A 25,429-nucleotide genomic window follows, 5' to 3' on the forward strand; every position below is an offset into this window, starting at 1 on the left:
TCGGCGGCACTTCGGTGGAGGGTCCTTCAGTCGCTGACGGTCTTCGGTGGCATTTCGGTGGCGGGTGCTTTTGTCTTTTGTGGCAAGGTTTATTACCCGCCTCTGAAATGCTGCCGGGGACAGTCAGTGACCGAAGGACCCTCCGCCGAAGACCCGGACGGGTGAGTGTAACAATTAAAAAGGCGCGCCCCCCCCCCCTCCGCCCCCCGCGGCAGTCCTGATATTTTCCACTTAGCATCTGGTCACCCTACACGGGGGTGGCAATCCCACAGGCCGGATCCAAAGCCCTGAGGGGCCAGATCCGGCCCGCGGGCTGCAGTTTGCCCACCCCGATACAGAAATTACCGAGTAGGAAAGAAAGATGTAGAAAGCTGCACTGTCTCCAACTTTCACATCGTGCCACTTTGATTCAAAGTACCCTTGCATCACCTTTTAAAGAAAACTTTTACATCAGAAAAGACTGGTGTGTGTGTGTGTGTGTGTGTGTGTGTGTGTATGTGTGTTCAACTATGGGCAGGAAAGCATTCACATTTGAGAAATTCTAGATAGACGACGACAGTAAAGATTACTAGTAAAAATGTCCTAATTTAGTAGGTTTTTTGTGATTTCAGCATTACATTTTTTGTTTAAAGCACATTTAGGACCATTTATTTCTTTATAAAACAGATACATGTAAATATGACTAATAGCAATATCCTTTACATACATATTTTTGTGCTTTTATTACAATTGTTTTATAGATGTGGGCCCTTTCTCCAACTGTGTTTGCACTGTTGAGTAAGAATTTGATGATTGTTCACAGTGACATAGCCGTTCACTTTCCTGCTGTCCAGTATGCAGTTCTCTACACTTTATATTCACATTGTACCAGGTAGGAAGATCACTAAGGCATTAATATTTAAGAAGATAAATAAATAGATGTAAACCGTATTTGAGTTTAGGGAAGAATTTTATTATAGTAGCACTGATGGTAGTGTAATCAATGTGTTGCCACCATTTCTCTTATAAATCCTTATTTTCATTGATTTTATTTTCATAGGTACTAGAGATCACCCATTAAAAATGGTTCTATGTTGAAATTGGCCATGCATATTCTCAGTTTCCTAAAAATCTTGTGGCAAAAAAAAGTTAGATATTTTTAAGATTGAGAATTAAGTTTATTTTATAGTGTGTCTAAAATTTTGCAAGCAGTTTATGATGTGAACTAATGATTTTCCTTATTTGAAAAAAATTAACCTCTGGTATGTTACATGATTCCTCTGATATTTAGCGTATTCTTTTCAGTACACATTAAACAGTGCTTCATTTTGTATGGCATCTTGCATGCAAACATTAACTGAAACATTGTACATTGCAACTGCAAAAATTAAAGTAGATTTTAATTGTTGTATTAGGGATAAAATGCCTATAAATAAAAAACTTCTAGATTTCAGATCAACAAGTAGTCATAACATAAGTGACTGTAAGGGTGAAATTAAAAAATCCAGCTTTAAATAGAAGAAATCTGGGGGGAAACAGATTGGCACAGGAGCAACTTGTGTCTCAGCACCTTGGAATTAATAGTACATGATTGGTCACTCGTTATTTAATGCTTGCAGTGATGATGTGGGCCGTGTTGGTCCCAGGATATTAGAGACACAAGGTGGGTGAAGTAATATCTTTTATTGGATCAACCTTTGTTGGTGAAAGAGACAACTTGAAGAAGTTGGTCCAATAAAAGATATTTACCTCACCATCCTTGCCGCTCATTATTGTATGAGGTATGTCTTGTGGTTGAATCCAGCGTTAATGAGGGTGATGAGGGATAGTAGCCTTGACATAAACTAGAACCATGGTCCACACAAGCATCTACGTGCAGTTTTGCAGGTCAGGACTGAATGACATAGGCAGTACTCTCAGTATTCTAGACTTGGGACACTTTTGAGCAGATGCTAATAGATGTGACAAACTGTGTGGTGATTTTGTAGTGGCAAAATCTGGATCAGACCCTTTCAGCTTATCTAGCTTTAGCTTCCTTTCTTGCTTATATACCTTATATTTTTTTCTGTCACTCAGTTTAATGTTGAAATTACATTTATTTTCAGTACTTCAAAGGATTTGAGGCTGTAGTTAGCATAAAACTATTTAAAAATAATTAATTTAACCCATTCTTATTTAGCTACGTGTTCATACTGCATTGGAGCTTTTAAATTTTAGACTATCATGCGATTATAACATTGAAACTACTTTCTGGGCAACACATCTGAGTATAACACTGATTTTTTTTTTTTTTTTTTTAGTTGTATGTTTAAGGAAATAAAATACTTTTTTTTCTAATTTTCCTTCAGGCATGACCACTTCATATCCAGTAGCCTCAGCTCCTCCTCTCCTTCTTTGTTTGATGGAGCAGTGATTAGCACTGTAACCACAGCTACAAAGAAACATTTCTCTATCATACTAAACCTTTTGGGGTTATTGCTTAAGAAGGATAACCTTATTCAAGATACCAGGTAAATAGTATTTTCTTCATATCAGAGATTGAGATTTTTTTTTCAAGAGGATTTAGTTCTGATTTAGAACCAAGAAAATGTTTGCATTATTTTTCTTTAAAATAAAAAAAGGATGGGGGAGGACTAAACATTTCAAAGTGGAGGAATTCTGTTTCATACAAAACATATGAACTAAAATGATCATTCATGCTCAACATAATTGGTTCATAGGATTCAGGCTAAAACATCTGAAAAAAATTAATTGATCATGTTTTCATATTCATGAAAACACCAAAGGTGAAACTCTTCTAGGCCAAACATTGAATATAGAGCTTCCAAAACTCAATTGATAGGTAATTTTCACTTATTTAATGGTTTTCTTTCACAAATATTTGCAAGTTTGCATTACCACGTTGATGTGAAAACTTAAGGTATTTAATGTTTTATGAGTAACTTTGTCCTATTATCTAGTTGTTTAGAATGACTATTCTGTAATGCATTTTTAGGAAACTACTGATGACCTGGGCTTTGGAAGTGGCTGTTCTAATGAAAAAATCAGAAACATATGCACCGTTATTCTCTCTTCCATCTTTCCACAAGTTTTGTAAAGGACTTCTAGGAAACAGTAAGATTGCACAAAATTGTTTTTTCTTATTGGTTACCCTTTATAAGCTGCCATTAACTGTATTGATATGTCCTTGGGTAAAGACAGCTGATTGATAAATACAACTGTGGTCATCTTCTGATTTGCAATTTTTTTCTGAGCTCTGGTTGTAGCTGCAGAACCACTCCCTTGCCTTCTCCTCTTGTTCCTCAAACTGTCAGTTATTTGGAGAAGATAATATCCTTGCATGAAGGGACTACAATCATGAGGTTGATTAAGGTTCTCAGTGGAATGATAGATATTTGGAAGTCAGATTGCATATGTTTGACAAAGGATAAGGAATCCTACCATAATTTGAGGTACATGGGAGTCGCATCTTACGCGGAGGTTAGGTTCTAAAGTCAGCGCATAAGTCAAAAATCACGTATAGTCAAAATTACCCTTGAAAATCCCTTAAATCACCCATAAAGTACAGTATACTGTACATGGTTTTGTGTATACAACCCTATATAGTAATATGTATAAATGTATACAGTAGTGTACAGCATATAATAGAGTACATATGCAAGATATAATTTTACAGTATTTTTAATTACATAAAAGAGAGAGAGACGGAAGAATGAAAGAATAAAAAAGGAAAATAGTAAACCTAACCACTCACCATTCATCCTGGTTAGTCTTAGTAGTCTACGGTGATGACGATAATGGTGATACAACGACTATGACGATGAATGATGACGATGATGGTTAGTATAGCGCCCATATGATGAATGATGAGACGATGAAGATGGTCGCTGTACACACTCCGATGATTAGTCTTCCTCTTCCCCTGACAACACTATGAGGGGGGTGGTCCTCAGGGCTTAATGACGAAGGTGACGGAGAGCGAGTCGTAGACGAAGTAGTTGGCTCTGGTTCGGCTCGAGAAGTTGATTGCGTAGGCTCATCTGCTGCTGGTTGTTTTTTCTTGAAAAACATGGTGATCGGTAACTGTCGCTGTTGTCTCTTGAGCTGCTCAAATATTTCTTGATATGGTCTCAAATTGTCCGTAATACCGCGTGTGATTTTGAGGCTTCGTTCCATAGAGGGATCATATTCAGAAATTAAATCATTCAAGTGTTTCGCTGCTTGGAACACTTCAGCAAATTTATGAAGATTCCAACTTGCTGGCTCTTCCTGTTCGTCGTCGTCATCTTCATCTTCTGTAGACGATTTTATCAGTTCCTCTAACTCTTCGTTAGTCAATGTTTCTCTATGGCCCTCAATTAATTCTTCAATTTCTTCCTCAAGGATGTCGACAAAGCCATCACCACCCACTTGCCTGGCCACCTGAACAATGCGTTTCACTTCTTTGTCAATGGTCTCACATTCTTTCCATAGGTTTCGCCAACGTACATTGATTGTTTCAGGCTTGATTGCATCCATTGCCTGTTTAATATAAGTGATGCAATCGACGATGTTGAAGGACTTCCAACACTCCATCACATTAAGATTGGGATCAGCATCCATAGCGCTACGTATCCATGAGAACGTAAGCCTCGTGTACGTGGCCTTGAAATAGTGAATCATGCCTTCATCAAGAGGTTGGAGGATGGAGGTGGTATTGGGGGGGAGAAAGATGACTTCAATGTCGTTATGCGCAAACCGGAGTGCCTCAAGGTGGCCAGGAGCATTGTCTGTGATCAGCAACACTTTAAAGTCAAGTCCTTTCTCTTCGAGGTACCACTTGACTTCCGGAATGAAACACTTGTGGAACCAATCCAGAAATAATGCTGCCGTCACCCAAGCCTTTTTATTTGATTGCCAGAACACAGGCAGGAGACTTTTGTTCTTGCCTTTTATGGCACGGGGATTTGCAGCCCTGTAGAACAAGCCCGGCTTTATTAAACGCCCAGCCACATTGCCATAAAACAACACAGTCACACGGTCTTTAGCTGCTTTGAAGCCAGGGGCTTGTCTTTCTGATTTCAAAGTGTAAGTGCGGTTGGGTATTTTTTTCTGGAAGAGCCCAGTCTCGTCAGCATTAAAAACTTGTTCCGGAAGATAGCCCTTTTCTTCTATGATTTTTCTTTAATTGTTCGGGGTCGGCTTTTGCTGCCTCTTCATTGGCAGATGCAGCTTCACCAGTAGTCTGCACGTTTTTGAGGTTGAAGCGGTTCCTAAAACTGTTAAGCAAACCTTGGCTGGCTTTGAATTCCTTCTCATCACAAGGCTGTTCCTCTTTGGAGGGAGGTTTGAACAGCGCGTAGAGGCTATGAGCCTTTTCTCGTAACGTGTTGCCATCGATAGGCACACATTTATGGTTCATGTCTTCCAGCCATAAGTTTAATGCCTTTTCAGTCTTCACTAAAGTCTTATCACTCACCTGGCTCGTCACCTTAGCAGTTTATTGGAGCACTTGATGCCACGGCTTGACTCTCTTGAATCTTGATGGCACGGATGCTAGATTCGTTGCGGCCATATTTATGCACCACGTTGCAGACCAACATACCGTCTCTTAATTAGTCCAGCACAGCCAGTTTTTCCTCCAGCGTTGGAACGGATCGCTGTTTCTTTGTTTGAGCACCAGATGAAGTAGTTGCCTTGCGTTTAGGGGCCATGTTGTACGAAAAAGACGTATCTTTAAACACTAGAATCACACTCAGCGTGGCGAGATGCTCACACTATGAAAGGCATGCGGAAACTGAGACCGACTGAGGGAACAGCAGATTCACGTCTCCCATCTCACGCTCACTATGGGGCATACGCTCATTGAGTGGAATGGTGGGCGGAATCGCCCACACTACTGTATTTAAATTATTTTTCTTTTGTTTGCTGAGCATGTATAGTTGAATTCACGTAAGTTAAATGTGCGTATGATGCGACTCCACTGTATTGTGCTAGATAGAGATTGGAAAACTAAATGGTGACAGGGTTATGGAAACAAGTATTCTAGCCCTGCTCTTATATCCTTCTGGCCTTGGGCAATTCATTTACTTTCTTTACCTCTGCCTATTTTGCATTGGGGAAACAAATGTGTATTATCCCCATCGCATAGGGCAATAGAAGGATTAATCTGTCAACACTGTTTTAGGTCAGAAAGTGCTACATAAGTGCTAGGGATTATTATTAATTATGGTTATACATTTTTTTTAAATGACACAATTATGTTAAATATACATGGTAGGGATACAATTTCAGCTTTGATTTCCATGCGGCTTCTATTAGTATTAATAAAATCCATGCAGCTAAAATGGAACAACAAAAAAAGAAATGATTTTTTTATACAGTAATGTCCTTTAACGTTCAGGATATCTCTGTGCAGATGAATGAGTTTTTCCATCTTAATGAAAATGGCATCCTTTATTTGTACCCTTAATGCAGCCCTTCTTGAAGATGTGAATATCTGTCTTCAAGCATGTAGTAGCCTCCATGCCCTGTCATCTTCCCTACCAGATGACCTTTTACAAAGGTACTTTCCCAAAAATTCAATAAATTTTCTTCATATGTTACTGGTCACACATTTTATTATGACTCAGTTTATTTATTTTATTTATTTATGCAGGTGTGTTGATGTGTGCCGGGTTCAACTAGTCCATAGTGGTGCCCGTATAAGACAAGCTTTTGGAAAACTGTTAAAGTCAATTCCTTTGGATGTGGTTCTGAGGTAAATAGTTTGTTTTAAGTATTTGTGTATCTAGAAAGTGTTTTACTTCTTTGTTTCACAGTCTAAGTTTATTTTAATTTTAAGAAAGTACACTTCTGTAATGTATCCAAATAGCTTAGCTATACAGAGTTAATATTTTTTAAAAGGTCATATAAAACATGACAGTACCGTGAGACTATTTTTTCTACTGGGTGCTCAGTATACTTTTAGTATAAAACGACAATTATTGACTTGGAGATTAATGAAATGTGAACTTTTTAAGATCAGTATCACCTAGTGTTTCAACAATAACTTCTTCTTGGTCTCCAGGACACAGACTCCTGGCTTCCAAAAAGCATTTTTCAGTCTCATAATCTGAGAACATACTTATTTCCAGCAGTTATAACTTTTATTTTGACTGGGAAGAAGATTGTTGCTTCTGTGCATATCTAGTAAATTCTGTTTTTAATATATCAAATTGTAGTCTTAATCTAAGAACATATGAATGTGTTTCCTTCATAACTTCTTCTTTTGGGCTAAAATAGCCTCTATCTAGAGTCAAATATTGACAAACCATGTATGGCAACTCTCAGTTTTTATGTATATGTATATGTATATGTATATGTATAAGTATATGTATTTTTAAATATTTTGACCATCCTGTAATTCAATAAGATGATTCAACTTGTATAGGCGGAGAATTTGAAATCCAGAAATGCTTCTAGTATACTTGGATAAATTTACCAGATCAAGTCCCTCAAACCTTACATAAATCTTTAGATTCTACCTTAAGATATATTTGTGACCTGTTTTCTTTTATCCTTGGATAATTAAATAATCTCTATTTTTAGAAATTTCTTACTCTAATTTCTCCTGTTCTGCTAGAGATTGCCATCTTTTTAAAGGTATTCTTCCGCCTGAGAAAAACAAGTGGCAATGTTATACAAAATTCTTTTTTAAAAAATTAAGTAATTTGTGGTATTATCCAAGTCTATATCTACCATAGCTTGGAAAACCTGGCAAATTAAAAAGGTATGCGTGGCAGAGACTCTTACCCCTATTCTTCTCAGTCCAGAATTTATATATATGTTGAGGGGTTTTTGATGATGGGACTTCTCTGGAAACTTTGTCTCTTTAGAAGCTCTTCCGAAACTCAGTTGTTTCTATCAAGGAAATCCTGCTAATATAAAATTCCACACCATTTATTAAAAAATTTAAAATGTACTAGTCATTCCCAAATCTCTAAATAATAACACACACAACAGAAAAAGCCCCTTGCTTTACTCCAAAGGGTGAGTAACATACTGGCAAAATTGTAGTTACAAATCTGATTATAATCCTTAACTTCAAAACTATCGCTGAGGAGTTTCTCAGCTATTTAGTATAGTAAGTTTTCAAGCAAACCAGCCAAGGCTCAAAATCTTTCAGTAACATACAACAGGTACAAAAGCAGTTCAACAAATTGTACTCCAAAATAAAATATGTAGTTCTGCTTGGTTGAGGTCACTGATGTGAAAAAAGGTAAAAAAGACAATTACAAATGTACAGGTAATTGGAGATGAAGTACATTACTTCTTTAGTTTTTGCTTACACCTTCTCTCTCGGCCTGTGTGGGATGAGATTGGCCCAATGAGCTCTGGGGACTTCTTGCTGTACATGCAAAAACTAGTTAAAATTGAAATAGTGTTGCAGTTTCTTTCCTAAAGTTAGTAAATGCCGGGAATAATTTAAATTTGTTTTGCGAACTTCCTTCTATAGTATAATTTGGTCTAAGGAGGATCAGACATATCTTGCATGTTTTTTTTGTTTTGTAGTAACAACAACCACACAGAAATACAAGAAATCTCTTTGGCTGTAAGAAATCACATGAGCAAAGCTCCAAGTAATACATTCCATCCACAGGACTTCTCTGATGTCATTAGTTTTATTTTGTATGGGAGCTGTCACAGAACAGGGTAAGAACTTTTTGTACCTTTAAAACAAAAAAAAGTATCATGTAGAATCCACACTTGACTATTTACTAAATATATGCCTATCATTATTGAACAAGTTTAATGTGTTTTGGTTTGCATTGGTTACCTTGAATCCTGAAATATTAAATTAACCCATCAACAGACCCAGTTCAAAAGTAGGAACTAATTTACAAATGATTTTGCTTCATAATATAGATATTACCTGTGATGGGATTTGAGACTCTGCTTTTATTAAATATGAAAGAACAAATAGCTTTGGCAGCTCTTTTCAATGCACCCTGGAAGAATTGGATTCATTTTAGAACTTGGACCTCTTGCTCTTAAGAGTTATGGAAAGTCACTTTTGGTGGTAAAGACTGCTTCCACCTTTCAAAAACTCCTGTTGAACTAAAAAAACCCTGCTTTTTGTTCACCCTCTCAACCTTTCAGTTAGTGAGAACTGTGTATAGGGTTGTGCTAGTGACAATGTAGTTGAACAAGCATTTTAATTACATGACTGTTTTTTTTTTCTTCAGATATTTGTTACTCTGTGTGTACTTTGTGCTCTAACTTGTCGTTCTTTTTCTCAGCCCAAAGGCTAAACTTATTTTGGAATATTTGGTAAAATTCCATTGAGCTGTTGGAATTATCAGGCTAGGAAGTGCTTGTGGGAAGGTATCTTTAGTCTTAGGCCCCAGTTCTATAAAGAACTCCATGTGAGCAGACACCCATTGTAGTTGGTGTTGCTCCACCCAAGCACATAGGTTTACACTTGGCTAACTTGGGGGATTTATTTTTAAAAACGAAACTTCTCATTCTTGAGCCTTTAGATACGTGTGAAGAAATTTAGTTTAGAAATCCCATAGGGGTGTGATTGAAGTAGCCACCAAATTATAACAATTTAGCCTTGTGAGCTGCATGTACTATTTTTTCAGTTAAATGCAAATGCCAGTACATTTGTTTGTGTGCAGTCTCACAAATGTGATTATATTTATAGCATACACAATATGATTGTGTAGACATTGAAATGAATGCACCTCACATCACACATTACAAAACCTACAATACTGTGTTATAACCAAGGGGGATTAGTTACAGACTGAGATGTTACTGCAATACAAATAATAAACAGTAATTGCAGGAATGCAGTCGCTGTGGGAAAATTGCTTTATATATCCTGACCTTTTAAGATATTATTAATCCTCAATCACTTTTCCATTGAATTAAAGAAAGTAAGATTCTTCTTTGAAGTAGATGTAGCCATGTATTCCATGTGGGTGTGCGCACCCCACATACCGGTGAGCCAGAGATCTTTGCCTCACAGTACCTATAGGGGCAGCACTTACGCCCTGCAGCCATCGCTCTTCCCCTAGCCACATAAAGGTGGTGCTGCCCTCACCACCTCGGTTCCTTTGCACTGCCTGAGGATAGAGTTGGAGCTCCATGTGGTATCTTCACCTCATAAGAACGGCCATACTGAGTCAGACCAACGGTCCATCTAGCCCAGTATCCTGTCTTTTAACAGTAGTCAATGCCAGATGCTTCAAAGGGAATGAACAGAACAGGGCCATTATTAAGTGATCCATTCTGTTGTCCAGTCCCAGCATCTGGCAATCAGAGGTTTAGGAACACCGAGAGCATAGTGTTGCATCCGTGATCACCTTGGCTAATAGCCATCGATGGACCTATCCTCCATGAACTTAGCTAATTCTTTTTTGAACCCAGTTAGTTTTCACCTTCACGGCATCCTCTGGCAATAAATTCCACAGGTTGATTATGCGTTGTACGACGAAGTACTTTTTTGTTTTAAACCTGCTGCCTATTAATTTCATTGGGTGACTCTGGTTCATGTGTTATGTGAAGGAGTAAATAACACTTCCTTATTCACTTTCTTCACCCCATTCTTGATTTTACAGATCTTTGTCATATCTCCCCTTAGTCAGCTCTTTTCCAAGATGAACAATCCCAGTCTTTTAATATCTCCTCATATGGAAGCTGTTCCATACCCTTAATTGTTTTTGTTGCTCTTCTCTATACCTTTTCCATTTCTAATATATCTTTTTTGAGATGAGCTATCAGAACTGCACACAGTATTCAAGGTGGGAGAGTACCATGAATTTCTGTAGTGGAGGTATATTTTCTGTCGTATTATTTATTCCTTTTCTAATGGTTCCTAACTTTGTTAGGTTTTTTTGACTGCTGCTGCACATTAAGCGAATGTTTTTAGAGAACTATCCACAATGACTCCAAGATCTTTCTTGAGTGTCAATAGCTAATTTAGACCCCGTCATTTTGTATGTATAGTTGAGATTATTTTTTTTCAATATGCATTACTTTGCGTTTATCAACACTGAATTTCATCTGCCCTTTTGTTGTTCAGTCACCCAGTTTTGTGATATCCTTTTGTAACTCTTTTTGCTGTCTGCTTTGGACTTAATTATGTTGAGTAATTTTCTACCATCAGCAAACTTTGCCACTTCACTGCTAACCCCTTTTTCTGGATCATTTATAAATATGTTGAACAGCGCTGGTCACAATATAGATCCTCTGGGGACCCCACTATTTACCTCTATCCATTCTGAAAACAAACCATTTATTCCGTCCCTTTTAACCAGTTACTGATGCATGAAAAAAACTTCCCTCTTATCCCATCACTGCTTAATTCGCTTAAGAGCATTTGGTGATGGACCTTGTCAAAGGTTTTCTGAAAGTCCATTGTATCCGCTGGATCACCCTTGTCCACATGTTTTTTGACCCCCTCAAAGAATTCTAATAGACTGGTGAGGCATGATTTCCCTTTTCAAAAGCCAATTGACTCTTCCCCCAACAGATTGTGTTCATCTATGTGTCTGATCATTCTGTTCTTTACTGTAGTTTCAACCAATTTGCCTGGTACTGAAGTTAGGCATATCAGTCTGTAATTGCCAGGATCACCCCTGGAGCCTTTTTTTTTTTTTTTTTTTTTTTTTTTTATTTTTTTTTTTTTTTTTTTTTTTTTTTTTTTTTTTTTTTTTTTTTTTTTTTTTTTTTTTTTAAATTAGTGTCACATTAGCTATACTCCAGTCATCTGGACAGAGCCTGATTTAAGTGATAGGTTACATACCACATTTAGTAATTCTGCAACTTCATGGATGAATACCATCTGGTCCTGGTAACTTTTACTGTTGAATTTATTAATTTGTTCCTAAACATCCTCTACTGACACCTCAGTCTGAGAGAGTTCCTCAGATTTGTTACTTAAAAAGAATGGTTTAGCTGTGGGAATCTCCCTCACATCCTCTGCAGTGAAGACCATTGCAAAAAATTCATTTAGCTTCTCTGCAGCGCACTTGTCTTCCCTGAGTACTCCTTTAGCATCTTGATTGTCCAGTGGCCCCACTGATTGATTGGAAGGCTGGCTGCTTCTATTGTACTTACATTTTTGTTGTTGTGCTAGTTGCTCTTCAAATTCTTTTTTCACCTACCTAATTATACTTTTACATTTGACTTGCCAGAGTTTATGCTCTTTTCTATTTTCCTTAGTAGGATTTGGCTTCCAATTTTTTAAAGATGCCTTTTTGACTCTCTTTTTTACTCTGTTGTTTAGCCATGGTGGCATTTTTTTGATCCTCTTACAATTTTTTTTAAATTTGGGGTAAACATTTAATTTGAACCTCTCATCTTTTAAAAAAGATTCCATGCAGCTTGTAGTCATTAAGCAGTCACACTTTCACTCCTAGTTTTCTGAGAACTTTTATATAGTACTTTTATATAGTACCTTAGGTTAAGTTTAAGTGTTAGTTTAGTGTTAGTAGAGTAGTTAGCTGCCCTGTGTGATGCCCTCACCAGGGTTCAAGCAATGTCCATCATGTAGGGGGGCTATCCCCAACAGCTTATTGTGTCTCAGTGAGGGTCTGATTAAAGAGAGGTGCACCATCTGCAAGTCATTCACCAAGAGGACTCAGGTGGCAAGAGACTTGCAGTTGAAGCAGAACCTTCTGGAGCAGGCCTTGACACCCTCATCTCCTCAGCAGATGCCTTTGGATCCAGCAAATGATGCCATCCTGCGCTCGGGCTCTGGTGCTTCCCCCCAAGAGAAAAAGGGGTCGTTCACCATCTTTGGTACAGTGAGAAAGAGGTCCTAAAAAATGAGTTGGGCCCATTCCAGGGCTCTGGGAGATGACAATGACTTTTCTAGGAGGAGTGTTGACCGGCATTTTATTTCCTCTGGCATCAGGGCTCAGCTTCTTTCTCAGCACACTGGCCCTACCAGCCTCTACAAATGCCTTGTCCTCCAACAGAACTCCCACTCAAACTCCCCTGTTTACAGCTCTGTTTGCTGGCTTCTGTGCCGCTGCGGCTGTCTGTGCCGCTGCCTGCAGATGAGAATATGAACCAGCGGGTGTTGCTCTCTAAATATGACTTTGTCAATTGGGCAGCCATATCTAAGTTCATGGACAAATAGCCAGAAGCCTCCAGGGAAGAGTTTAAGGTATTCATTGCAGAAGGCCATTTGGCCAAAATTTTGTTGCAGGCAGCTCTGGATGTGGCGGGTGCCTCAGTCAAGACCAACAAAACTTTGCCCTCTTTTAAAAGACTCCCTGAGCTACTTTATGTGCTTTGGGAATATATACTCTGGCTGTGAAGAGGCACCACTGTAGTGGTAAGCAGCTGCAGCAGTTATTCTGCTTGCAGGGTTTTTTTTTTTTTTTTTATAGTTGTCCCATCCTGTGTGGCAGTGGGATTACTCTAGAAAGAGCCAGCAATTACAAAGGAGGAGGTCCTCTGGTTCTGGGTTTAACCAGCCCTTCCCACCCATTTGCCCCCCTGGCATCTAGCAGGTACCCATTTTGACTTGTGTAACCTCTCCTTTTCCATGCCCCCAGTTCAGGGACAAGCTGGCCCACTTATACAGTGTTTGGGACTCAATTACAATGGACAACTGGATCCTAAACAGTCAGATTGGGATATGCCATACTGTTCCTCTCCATCCATCCTCCCCACCCCTACCCCGTCCCTTTTCAGGGACCCCTCATGAGACACTGCTTCTTGAGCAGGTTACGTTTTTACTGGCTTTGGGGGTCATAGAGGAGGTCCCCCTGCAGCATTGGGGAAAGGGGTTCTACTCCTGGTATTTCCTGATCCCCAAGTCCAAGGGAAGGAGACAACATATCCTCAACCTCCACAATCTCAAATACATCAGATACGTAAGATTCCATATGGTCACCCTAGAACTATTGTCCCCGCCTTGAATCACAGCAATTGGTTTGCTGCCCTGGACATGCAGGATGCTTATTTCCATATAGCAGTCCTCCTGAGCCACAGGAGGTATCTCTGATTTGTCATGGCTGGCTAGCACTAGCAGTACACTGTGCTGTCTTTCGATCTGTCTTCCGCTTCCTGGGTTCATATCAAGTGTATGACTCTGATAACAGCATACTTCAGGAATATGGGAATTCATATTTTCCTACATCTGGTTGAATGGTTGCTGAAGGGCAAGTCCAGAGAGAAGGTCCTCATTCATGTTCACTTCACACTACACCTATTCGATTTGTCTAGGTCTCATCCTAAACAGCGGGAAGTCAACATTGGTTCCAACTCAAAGAATTGAGATCATTGAGGCCTGATAGACTCTCCAAGCTTGAGAGCATTTTTACTGATTCCAGGCGATCCACCATGTATGTCTGGAGTTTCAGACTCAACAACAGCCCACTTATGCCTGAGGTTCCTAGGCCATATGGCCCCATGCACGCAGGTAGTTCAATATGCCAGGCTGTGCCTGTGTCCTCTTCAGATGTGGCTGAAGTTGGTCTGTCATCTGAGTCGCAACCCCTTGGACGTGCTGGTCTGACTTCTCCCACCAATTCAGGGCAATGTGTGCCAGGATGTTACTTTCTTTTGGCCCCCACTGATCAGTACTACAAGTCATCAATGCCTCCTTTATAGATTGGGGAGCACATCTGGACTTGCTGAAAGTTCAAGGCATGCAATCAGAATGAGAAGCTTCTTTGCATATCAGTGTGCTGGAGCTTCATGCCATTTACAATGCCTGTCAGACCTTTCGAGATCACATCAGGGGCTCAGCGGTTGTCATACTCACCGACAATACCACTGATTTGTACTATGTGAGGAGCCAAGTAGGCACAGTGTTGTATATTTACCAGTGTTCTTCCTAAAGCTGCATTCAACCCCAAAGGAGCAGCGTCTTCATACCTTGAATGTCAGGTGATGTCTAGCTTTTTATGTGGTTAGAACTAAACCTTTTCATTCCTCGCTTCGTCTGTTTCATATGCAGACCGAATGAAGGGTTAAGTGGTCTCTTCACAGACAATCTCCAGGTGGATAACATCATTTATTGTGACAGCATATGAAGTAGCCCCTGCTAAACCTCCTCAAGAGGTATAAGTGCATTCCAAGCAAGTTCAGGCAACGTCAACAGCATTTCTATGAGGCGTTTCTATATTGGACATTTGCAGGGTGGCCACTTGGTCCTCTTTGCATACTTTTGCTATGTGCTATGTCATTACAGCTGTGTCCAGATCAGATGCAAACTTTGGGAAGATAGACCTGCTGCCTTCTTTAAGTAGACTCTGAGCCCCATGTCCTGCAAGTACTGCTTGCAAGTCACCCACATGGAATACGTGGCTGCATCTACTTGAAGTAAAAAGAGTTACCTACCTGTAACTGTTATCCTTCCAGATGTGATACAAATGTGTATTCCGTGACCTGTCCTTCATGGCCTCTGCATTTGGAGTCTGTACTTCTGACCTTTTATGTGAAGGAACTGAGGGGATCGGGGCAGTGCAACCCGTATACGGCCAGGGGAGGCCCTACAGCCATAGGGTGTGAGAGCCTCTGCTACGGGTATGTCCCAGCTCCAGAGCATGGAGTGCGCACACCCACATGGAATACACGTCTGCATCACATCTTGAAGAACAGAAGATTGCTGTATTTTTCCAGGCGGAAACTATTAAAATTACATAATTTACTAATGCAAATTGTAAATATTAAATTTAAAGTTTCAATTAATTCTTTTTGGTATGTAAAGACTTAATGTATTAAATCTACAAGAAGAGATGTTATGTAAGCCTTTGTATACTCCCATTTTGTCACCATGTAGCTACTAAAACCCACATCCATGTTGAAAGAGTTGGATATGTTTTTTGCTTTTACTTTTTATTACCACTGGGTTGGTCATGTGGCATTAGGAGGGCCTTCAGTGTTTTCAGAAGTTTCTGAAAGCAGACTAGGTAAGGCAACATTTGTGAACCCAGAGAGCAAATTCTATATACATCAGTCTTCAACCATCTGTTTCTCCTTTATCCCTGCCAAGTCACTCTTAAAATTAAGATCTTTTCAGCTGTAAGCAAATATGTTTATTTTATTTTTTTTAATTATGGTCTGTTTAATAGTTTATTTTTTTTTCTGATAGCTTTGTCAGCTTGGTGTGATAGGTGAATTTGAGTAACTTCTTTTTCTTGTCTTAATCGCACCATCGTCATAGTGGATTTCCTTAGCTTGATGCACCCAGTCCCTCTATACAGCTAGTCCCATTGTGCACAAAAGATGCTACAAATTAATGTTGACTGGTGTATAGCACACTGCTTCCTCAGGTACTCCAGATGCCATCGACCTTCTTGCCAGGAACCATATGTTCCATATAGTTATACATGCCCCTTCCTCCCCCTCCGCCCCCCAATGAGCTCAATGTATAGATAGTCAATACAGATGTCTTTATACTACTTCTGTAGGATGCCTATCTCCTTCTCATGTATTTGACATATGATACACTGAGAAGTTATACTGATATCATCTGCATTCTGAGACTGCAGACTCAATGCAAACTGACAATGAGGCATGTTGTGGTGGTGGTGGTGCATGTTAGAAGAGGAGACCGTGTTGGAACAGATATTGAGTTGTACTACTTGCAGTTGGCTTCACTGCGGTCTTTCTAACTTGTGGGCCTTCTCCGTCATTTTGTACACCTGGAAGAGAATGTCTGAAATCCTTTTTCCAGTTTTTGTCACCAGCTGAAACTATTTACCATTCCAGTTTTTGGGATGCAATATTTTATGCTGCTAAATCCTCACCATCTTCATTAATTTCTATTCACATCTATTTTTCTCTCTCTGAATTTTGAATATCTTATTTCTCTTTGCTCATTTTCATTTTTAACCAAAAGTGTATGCCTCTTTTTCAAATTTGTCTTCTGCACTGTGTTTTCTTTACTTTCGGCTAAACCCTTTATCTCCATTTCTTCTGCCTTTGTCATTTTTTTGCAATGTTCTTGAGCTCTGTATAGTTTCTGCAGAGTAATCCTGTGTGTGTATATACACATGTGTGCATGACCATAGGAAACATAGGTCCATTAGAGGTTTGATTACAAGAGTAATCAACTACAAGCTAAAATACATTTACAGCTATGTATGTAGATATGCACTGCTGTATTTGTCTTAACTTTTTTTCAGGAAGGACAATTGGTTAGAAAGATTGTTCTACAGCTGCCAGAGATTAGATAAGCGTGATCAATCAACCATTCCTCGCAATCTATTGAAGACGGATGCTGTACTTTGGCAGTGGGCTGTTTGGGAAGCAGCTCAGTTTACAGTCCTTTCTAAGTTGAGAACCCCTCTAGGTAGAGCCCAAGATACGTTCCAGACAATTGAAGGTAATGTAAAGAATGTATATTTTTTTATGGTATATTTGGTTTAAGAAATAAAGCAGTGAGCTATTTTCTTAAATTATGTTCAAGATAGGAAAAAATTACTTTCTTTTTCAGCAATTTGCTGCTTTTTTAGACATTTCTTAAATGTCAAGAAATCAAGAGTTATATAATAATTTTGGAGGCACTTTATGTAGTTTTTTATTTGTTGAAGTACATGTTAATGATTTTAGACTCAATTTTCACAGCTATTTTTATATTCTATAAAGATGTAAATACCTGATTATTTGATAACCAGTGTGTTGAAATGTTCTGACCAAATGTTTATAGGTATCATTAGAAGTCTTGCAGCCCACACGTTAAACCCTGATCAAGATGTTAGCCAGTGGACTACAGCAGACAATGATGAAGGACACAGCAGTAATCAGCTTAGACTTGTTCTCCTTCTACAGTACTTGGAGAATCTGGAGAAATTGATGTACAATGCTTATGAAGGATGTGCTAATGCACTCACTTCTCCACCCAAGGTTTGTGTCTTTCAATGCTGACAGTACTGCAAACTGTCCCACAAAAGTGGGAATATTTCACTGTATGTCACTTGATGCTTATCAAGAATCATATGCCATTCTGAATGATTCCTTGTAATAACTTTTCTACAGAAATGTCCGATATACTACCCTGATTATAAGCCAACAATTTTTCCACTTTAAAAAATAAAAAAGCTCAGGATTGCCTAGCTGTTCTCCCTATTGGTGGAACTTACATTGTTTTTGAAAAAGATCAGCTGCAGACAACTTTGTTTCCAAATAATTTAGGCCTGTGTTCTGATTTTCATTTAACCTTGTTTGTCTAATTTCTTTTAAAACAAACATGATATATTCCTTCAATTTGTTTTGCCTTACTTGATTTAATGTTATTTACTATTAAACAACTGAAAAGGGAACATCATTTTCTTGAGTAACTGTTTACACAACAGCACAATATCAAACAGGTTGCAGATGATAAAATGAATAACTACTGAATGTGAATTTAAGGTACAGTAGCCACTGCTCTGTTAAGCTGTTATCAACATTACTTATGAAATGTATTCAGTTGTGATGGGTTCAAGGTGCCATTTGTTGGATATGAAATAAAAATTGATGTATTTACAGTTGAATCTATGAAGTATTGGCCTTCATAGAAGCAAATAGCTTTAAAAATTTGAAAGGACCACTTTGCTATTTTCCCATTTCTGCTTAAATAATCTGTAAAATGGCCAAGCTGTTAACATTGTAAATCATGTCGTAATTGCAATGAGTTTTTGCAAGAATTATTTATTTGCTATTTTGCCTGTCCAGATATGTAATTGGAAGGGTTCCAAAGAAACCATTTCTGTTTGTTGAGAACAAATCCATCCAAATCTGATTGATTATAATATTTGGTAGAAAGTTATTGCACCACTTATGTGTGTTTGCCTCAGAATCTCTATAATTATAATGTATGTTGTAATTTCCCAATGTCAGGTCAAACTGAATTTGGAAGTAGTCTAGAATTAGTGTATTTTGCTACTGTGCAGGGGATCAAATTTTAAGGATCAAGCTGAATTCTTTTCTCCCAGGCTGGCAAGAAGCAGCAAGTCACTGATGAGGCAGAATTTCTCTTTTCATCCCTTCTTTTCCCCCAACTTCCAGCCTCTTTCATATGGAAATATGGTCCTCCAAGAGGCAGGTATTGACGGAGGGTTGAATAAAGCAAAAATATTTCTGAGAAATCATCCATTGTAAGTAGGGCTTCTTAGGTATGGGGGAAAGAAAATTTGAAAGGACAAGTTAAAACACATTTAAATCTAACTTCTTGTAATGGACTTGCTGACAGAAATCTACCCACTACGATGTTGTTACATTTTTAATCATTCTATAGTTAAATTACACCACTTGAAAATTTAGTCAGAGAGGGGAACCCTTCCCAATAAAGATTATGCTGTTCTACATATTATTAAATATTATAATGCATCTATTTTAATTTATACAAAAATTAAAAGTATTGTTTTATAAAACTCAGGATTTCTTTTTTTTTTTTTTTTTTTTCCCTATTGTAAAGGTTATCAGGACATTCTTCTATACTAACCGCCAGACCTGCCAAGATTGGCTAACTCGAATTAGACTTTCTATCATGCGGGTTGGATTGTTGGCTGGTCAACCTGCTGTGACAGTCAGACATGGTTTTGATTTACTCACAGAAATGAAGACCAATAATATCTCTCAGGTACTGTGTTTTTCAAAATTTAGTAGGCTGTAGAAAAAAACATTTCCATAGTATTGTATGTAAACTAAAAGCAATAGGCCTGTTAAAAACTGTATTCTCGAGCAACAGTTTTGAACTTTTACTTATCTATTTTTGCGGGGGTGGAGTTTTTTCTAGCAAAATAATTTAAAATTTGGAAATTCTGTGTGTTACACATTTAGTCAAAGATTTAATAGTAAACAGATGCTGGAGCTAGCTCATATTTTGAACTATATAATTCCCACTGTTTAAGTAAGGAGCCTCTGTTTAAAACTTGCAAAAGTATCAAAAACTTCCACTAGACCAGTATTTTTCAAACTTTGTCTGTGGAGCCCTTCCTGGTATTGTGAAAAGCAACCCTTTTCTGACCAAGGTCTGGGATGAGGACTGGAAGAGGATGTGGTCCAGGAGAGGATCTTTCTACAAAATGTTGGCACAATGAGTTGGAAAAACCACTGTGTTTAGAACACTTTGTATAAAAGCTGAAGGGTACTGATAACTTGTTCAATAATATTATTTGACCTTCTTAAAATGTGTGTGTTTTAGCAGAGAAGGCTTTCTAGATTTATGCCTAGGTAGTAATTTTGTCTGCTGATGAATTTCTGGGGATTTGTGAAAAAGTAATGTCTTTACATAAGTATAGGCCATGAGCTGGATGTGTTTTTCAGAAGTTAGTGTACAGCGTCTGGTTTTCAAAGATTCTTTGCTCTACTCTTTGTGGGAGTGGGGTAACTGTGACCATTGAGAATACTTTATTAAATATAAACATGAAATATTGCATAACATATTTAAAACATTTAACAATGTACGTAGCTTTTCTCTTCAAACAAGATCTGTTAAATTAAGCTTAAACTTCATTTCTAGGGAAGTGAATTAGAAGTGACAATTATGATGTTGGTGGAAGCGCTATGTGAGCTTCATTGCCCTGAAGCTATACAAGGACTAGCTGTCTGGTCTTCTGCTATAGTTGGGAAGAGTCTGTCTTGGATTAATTCTGTAGCTCAGCAAGCAGAAGGACGGTAAGTTGGCACAAATGACTGGAGAACTGGTCTAAATGTGAGCTTATTTTCTAAATACATGAAGGGCCAATATTTTTATCTCAATTAATGTAAGTTGCTTCATGGAATAAAGCTGCTCTTCTGGTTTCCTTATCTGAACAAGAAGTTCACTTTTAACATGTCTTTGGGAGATGGTTAGCATGTCCTAGAATTTTTTAAAAACAGATGCATAAGGACATCACTAAGTTGTCAGTGTTCCAGGATCAGCTGTGCTGTGTTACATTTTCAAAAATTCTCTGTAGTGTAGCAGCATTATTTAGCCAGGTTTATGTTGCAAATTATTGTTTAATCTGAATTTTTTTTACCCGGTTTCCTGGCCAGAGGTAGTAATCTGAAGGTTCTTTAAGGATATCCAGATGTACTTTTCAGACCTGGCTTTTAACCCTTTTTTTGTGTTATGAGTGTTGATCACCACTGAGGTAGTATCTTAAATTGCAGATAAACACTGGTCTACACTACAGTGTTAGGTTGACATAAAGCATCTTATGTCGATCTAATTATGTCAGTGTGCACACTACAGCTTTGCTCTCACCGATGTAAGTGCCCCACTACACTGACATAACTTCACCTCCTGGAGAGGCATAGGGCTTGTGTCGGTGTAATTAGGACGACACAGTGTCCCTGTAGACATTGTGTTACTTACATCTATTGGCTGTCATTCTTGTCAGTTTCACGGCTGTGCTGAAGCTGTGAAATTTACAAGAAAGCTGGTTCACAGCTCCCCAACTGAGCTACTGCTTGATCTCTGCTCCCAGCTGAGCTGCCACCCTGCTCCAATCTCCCCCAGACTCCCCACCAGGAGCCCAGCTGTTGTGTCCTCCTCCCCCTTCTCGCCCCCCCCCCCCCCGGTGCTCTCTGCTTGCAACTCGGAGCACGGCTGCGCCTGGCAGGCAGCTCCGTGCCTGGCGGGCAGTTCCGCACCCACAGTTTGGTTGGCTGCTCCTTTCCCGGGGGGGAGCGGGGATCTGAGAAGCCCAGTGTGGCTGCCCCGTTCCTGGTGTGGAGCCAAGGTGGGGAGGGGCACCTGGGTTCCCAGTGGGGAGCTGGGTTATTGGCAGGGAGCTGTGCACAGAGCTGAGAGCCCTGGCTCTCAGCCCCCAACACTGCCCCTCTTAAGTCGGTGGAAGCGCTCCTGGTGAGGGGACACACCATCAACAGATGAAGGACAGAGTGGACCTGAACTACTGCAATAATTACTGCTGTGGCTGTAAGTCAACCTAACATAGATCGACTTGTTTATAGTTTAGACATGCCCTAAGAATCTGTAGGTCAGTGTGGTAGATTTTAAAAAGTGGGTCAAAATACATTGAAACATACTGAAATTTTCATCCACTTTTGGGGAAACAACTCACCTTTTCACTGTGGAAGGCACTTACTGAATCCCAGAAAGGAAAGCGGAGATACCCTGTTAATTCTTAGGTACATGTGCGGACAAACAAAACTTAGGCAAAAAAATCTATAGAATTTTTATAAGGATTATTGATGTCTGTTTTCTTTTGTTAGGTCCTTCAAATAATGCATATCTTTGTAAGATACAAAGAGCGTTCTTCAGAAATACTTTGTTAGTAATGTGAACTGTTGCTGTACCAAGACTTACAGAAAACCTTCAGTCCTAAAATCCACTGTACTAAACATTGTTTAGCTAATGGACATCCAGTGGCACTGTGTCGAGACAGTTATTACATGTGTGACTGAATAAGCAAAATAATATTTGATATATTATTCAACTATTTGAATAGTCAAAGCTTGCAAATCTGTTGTTATGCAACATCCTTTCAGATTAATGAGATGTTGGGATATGACTAGTACAACAGGCCACAGTGAAAAAGGAAATTAATGGGACATTTCTGAAAGGAAGATTAGCAGTGAAAAGGGAAATGTTGGTTTACATTGTTTGGTTTAACATTTGTTTTGCAGTAGTACTCAGAGCCTCTCTATCATGATGATTGTGATCTCATTCTGTTAAGTGCTGCACAAAGGCATAGGATGACAGTCCCTGCCCCGTCTTACAGTCTAAGAAAATATGCAATATACAAAGACTAGCGGGTAGAAGGAAAAAGTCAGATACAATTATTTTATTTATTTATATATATATATATATATATATAAAAATAATAATTGTATCTGACTTTTTATATATATATACCTTTACATTTTTTGATATGAATAAAGTAAGAATTATTCCCAACTGCTACTTAAACTAGCCGTCATTATATGCTCTTCGGGATGTTGAAAAGTGACTAATTTTGTTTGACTGTGTTTTAATTTAGGGCAAAGACACCTAAATTTGGGATTTGTGCTGTTAGCTGTATACAATAAACTTAAATAAAACACTGTGGTTTTTTTTAAAGGTCCTCATGGGTTATATACTTAGCACTACTGCCAACCCACAGAGCTAATAATTTATAGAAGAGAGATTATGTTGTATAGTTTTAATGTGGGCAGTCTTCTGATTTTTGAACACATAGGGAAAAGCACCCTTTCCACCCATACCAAAGTACTTTTGTCTTACATATTAGACTAAAATTCACCTGAAGGAAAAACATACACACACACATTCTGTGTCCATGTATACATCTCATCCTGCTGGCATACTGAAAGAAACAACACTCCTAATCTCTCTTCCCACCTCTGCCTCTGTCACAGGTGCTTCCTGTCCCCCCCTTTCTTAACTGCTTGGTTTGGCCTGTGTTGAAGCGTCTTCTTGCAGGACTAGCTTCTTTGTCTCTCTACCTCCAACATTTTACCACTTCCTTCCTCTGCCACCAGTCAGGGTTCATAGACACGCTGCCTGAAGTGTCGACATACCTTAAATAGGATCTGGTCAGAGGCATGAAGAGTCAGTGGCAGAGTGGATGCAAATCAGGCCTGCAGATCACACCGGTGATCTTCTCTTCTCCTGCTCTATTGAGTGAGGGAAATGGGAACTTCATGGCTCTTCTCCTTCAAACAACTTCAGCTTCCTCCACAAGACCAGCAGTGTCTGATAAGCACTCCTACCATACCAGCCTCAGTTAGGTAACCTTGCCAGATTACAGCTCCCTGTCTCCTGCTTGTAGTTCCTGTAAGCAGAGAAAGAAAGAATCCAATATTTGCCTTTCTCAGTTAGTCATGAGTAGCAAACCTATGTGAATATAACAAAGCTGTTCGTCTAGTCATCTTTCATCTGTGGAAGTACTCCCAGTATGCTAAGTGCTTTCCAAACAGGCGAGAGAGAGAGAGAGAGAGAGAGAGCCTTGTTGCAAGGGCTTTAGAGTCAAAAATGGAGAAAACATCAGGCTGGGAAAGAGGTACACATACAAGCAAAGAGGCCATGGCAGTTAGCGTGTGTTATGTTTTTCCTTTGTTCTTTTAAAAAAACGTTTTGTTATGGGGACAGTGGCAGGGGAGCAAGGGAGATATGAGGAACAAGGGTTGAGGGAAGGTCATTCAGAGGCAGGAGTTCAGGAAGAGTGACACTGGCAATGGAGGGGTGAGAATGAGGTTAGGGGAGCAAACAGTCAGCAAAAAAACAAGTCTAGAATTCAAATTGTAAAATGCCAGCTGCTGACATCACTAGGGCCTAGAGGCTGTGAAGCTTGTTCCACTAACCATGGCTTCCGTTCTGTCTCCCCAAACCAACATAGCTGAGGGAGCTCTGTTCGTCCTCACCCTGCTGTGTTGTTGCTTCTGTCTCCTGTGAGGGAGGGAAGTTTCTGGCAGACATCTCACGTGAAAATCATATTAAAGCTATTCATCTAGAACAGTGCAAGCAAGTAAATTTTGCTTCAGTTCATAGTAATTTGAAGTTGGCATGAAAAGCTGATACATAGAGATAATTTCACATATATGAAACTATCAACTGACAACCTTAATTGTTTTCCATCTTATTCAACCTTATTTTTTAAAGATCCCAGTTTGATGTTTTGGATTGAAGGATAAGGAAAGTTCCAAGAATAAAAGAGATCAGTAACTACATCACCCACCTTCAGTAGCTTTTCCCCCCACCACTTCTGTTTTCCACGTTTTACCATAGGGAGAAATCCTCTGTAGTCTTTCTTTGTTTTATTCTTGTAGCATTGCAGGGATCATTCATTTTCTTTTATAGGAAATTTTAATACAAACTCCATATACAAAAAGTAGAAAATCATTGCTGTGAAATGTTGTCTAAACATTAAATCTTAAATATTTAAGGTTTGAAAAAGCAACTGTTGACTACCAGGAGCATTTGAGTTCCATGACAGGAGTGGATTGCTCCATAGCTGGTTTTGATAAATCTGTCCTGAAGTTGGCCAATTCAAATAGTGGCAATAATGCCAGCCCAAAGCATTCTTTGAATGGTAAGTATTATTAATTGCTTTTTTAAATGGCCACAAACTCCATGTACTGAATCTGTACATACATTGTTGTGGTTTACAGGTAATATAGTCAACAGTAAAGCTTTGTTAAATTACCTTAGTAATTTACATTGTAAACACTTACGTACAAGTTTAAGTGAAAAATCCAGTTGAAGATATTGGGGCTACTCACATATGTAAAGATAAGCACATGCATAGATGTTTGCAGGTTTGGGGCCTAGTGAAGAGATGGTTAAAAGCAAGGATAACACACAGTAAAATGTACTTTGTATTTTAAGCAGTTCAGTTCTAATTATTTAGACTTGAATAATACGCCATTACTTCCAGTTATTTGTATACTTCATGAATGTACTATAGTATAAAAAGAAGCCTTAAATGAGACCTTGCCACAGCACTCTATTAAAATCTTGAAGTGGGAAGGAGTATTTTGTATACTTTTTTTGTGTGTATTATCAGGTGCACATATTAGTTTAGTTCTTCTA

The 25,429-nt window shown here is 38.8% G+C and overlaps 1 protein-coding gene across 2 annotated transcripts in view; it reads left to right on the top strand.

Annotated features, from left to right (window-relative positions):
- The window catches only part of SMG1 (SMG1 nonsense mediated mRNA decay associated PI3K related kinase), a 117,676-nt gene that overhangs the window by 48,449 nt on the left and 43,798 nt on the right, over positions 1–25,429 (top strand). For both annotated transcript variants that reach the window (XM_026650633.2, XM_029911304.1), the window contains exons 14-24: positions 741–871; positions 2,328–2,489; positions 2,975–3,093; positions 6,436–6,523; positions 6,617–6,718; positions 8,512–8,652; positions 17,097–17,296; positions 17,621–17,817; positions 19,370–19,534; positions 20,417–20,571; positions 24,784–24,929. In XM_026650633.2, the coding sequence (XP_026506418.1) occupies positions 741–871; positions 2,328–2,489; positions 2,975–3,093; positions 6,436–6,523; positions 6,617–6,718; positions 8,512–8,652; positions 17,097–17,296; positions 17,621–17,817; positions 19,370–19,534; positions 20,417–20,571; positions 24,784–24,929 (1,606 nt within the window). The remainder of the gene's footprint in view (positions 1–740; positions 872–2,327; positions 2,490–2,974; positions 3,094–6,435; positions 6,524–6,616; positions 6,719–8,511; positions 8,653–17,096; positions 17,297–17,620; positions 17,818–19,369; positions 19,535–20,416; positions 20,572–24,783; positions 24,930–25,429) is intronic.

Source organism: Terrapene carolina, unplaced genomic scaffold (genome assembly GCF_002925995.2).
Source record: "Terrapene carolina triunguis isolate 2854851 unplaced genomic scaffold, T_m_triunguis-2.0 Scaffold93, whole genome shotgun sequence".
Taxonomy (NCBI): domain Eukaryota; kingdom Metazoa; phylum Chordata; order Testudines; family Emydidae; genus Terrapene; species Terrapene triunguis.